Raw genomic sequence first — 1,501 nt, forward strand, 5'->3', positions numbered from 1 at the left:
TTGGATATGTTCAACATTGAATGTGTCACCTGATTGCATAACTAGTTGTCATTTCTCAATTCCTATGATACCCTTCAATAATTTTCTCAACTATCGTTAACACTATCATAATGTTGGGCAATTTGGTCAATTAGTAAGTGAGGCGATCATGCTTTACATAGAAAGATAAATGGTTTTGATAAGGACCCTTGTGAGTTTATGATAGATGGTTGTGTGGTGGTATAAATACGTGCCAAATCAAGAAGTTTAGAGACACAAAGTCAGAAAGGCATCAAATATTGCATTTAAAATTTAGTTGATTGATGTATTGGGGAATTATGGGAGAAATTGAAGAAAGGTGGAGGAAAGGGCCATGGACTGCTGAAGAAGATCGTTTGCTCATGCATCATGTCAGCTTGCATGGCGAAGGCCGTTGGAATTCCGTGGCGAATCTTGCTGGTACCATTTGCATTCTACAAAAACTATTTTAAGAGTAACAATTTTTTATATTAATTTTGCTTGATGTTTTACTCATTATAGGGCTTAAAAGAAATGGAAAAAGTTGCAGACTAAGATGGGTGAACTATTTAAGACCAGACCTCAAAAGAGGAAGGATTACTCCTCATGAAGAAACCATCATTCTTGACTTACACGCTCGCTGGGGAAATAGGTTCGTATTTGTACTCTTTATATACAAAACCATTCTATTTTAATTTGTTTTCTGCATTAGAAGCTCATATTATGAGCTTATTTCCTACGATTTGATTTAGATGGTCAACAATTGCAAAAAGCTTGCCAGGAAGAACGGATAATGAGATAAAAAATTACTGGCGAACCCATTTTAAGAAAAAAAGTAAAGTGGCATTAGACGAATCAGCAAAGCTGAAAATGCGACAGCTAAAAAGACAGAAGTTTCAACAAGAACAACGACAACAACAATTGCAACACCTTCAGATGCAACAAAATATTGCTGATATGAAAAAGATAATGTCCTTTCTTGAAGAAAGTGAGAACCAAGTAGAATATATGTCTCCAACCGTGGTTGAGAAACAAAAAGACAGAACATCCAATGGTTGTTGTTATGGTTCATCTTATGCACCGGAGACCTCCATGAGTGAAGATTTTGGTATGTGGGACGTTTTGTGGAACTTGGATGATGTGCATGGTCCTAACTTTCATGCTGCTAAAGCTAGCTAGCAACTAATAATATTCATATGTATGTATGTTGTGGCTAAGTAGCCACATATTATGTACTATAATCATAACCATAAATTTCAAGAGTTATCATTAATGCCGTTCCAAAAAATAAAATAAATAAAGTAATCATCAATATAAAGAATTAGATATTGCGTATCAGATTAACTAAGATGATAGTGTGCCCCTAATAATATTATTTTTAACGGACAAACTTTATTGATTCATCTCCACGCATGTATTTTATACTATATAAGACGTCTTACTGTAACGTGGCATATAAATATCCATTGTTTAATTTATAAAAGATTTATATATATATTAAAAG

General features: G+C 33.9%; 1 protein-coding gene across 1 annotated transcript; it reads left to right on the forward strand.

Annotated features, from left to right (window-relative positions):
• The first annotated feature begins 200 nt into the window (after positions 1 to 200).
• On the forward strand, positions 201 to 1,270 carry LOC111875867 (transcription repressor MYB6). The gene is made up of 3 exons (XM_023872391.3): positions 201 to 438; positions 520 to 649; positions 750 to 1,270. Exons 1-3 carry the CDS (start codon positions 303 to 305, stop codon positions 1,174 to 1,176), a joined length of 693 nt encoding a protein of 230 aa, XP_023728159.1. The 5' UTR covers positions 201 to 302; the 3' UTR covers positions 1,177 to 1,270.
• The last annotated feature ends 231 nt before the right edge of the window (positions 1,271 to 1,501 follow it).

The sequence above is a fragment of the Lactuca sativa genome, chromosome 6 (assembly GCF_002870075.4).
Source record: "Lactuca sativa cultivar Salinas chromosome 6, Lsat_Salinas_v11, whole genome shotgun sequence".
Classification (NCBI taxonomy): Eukaryota; Viridiplantae; Streptophyta; class Magnoliopsida; order Asterales; family Asteraceae; genus Lactuca; species Lactuca sativa.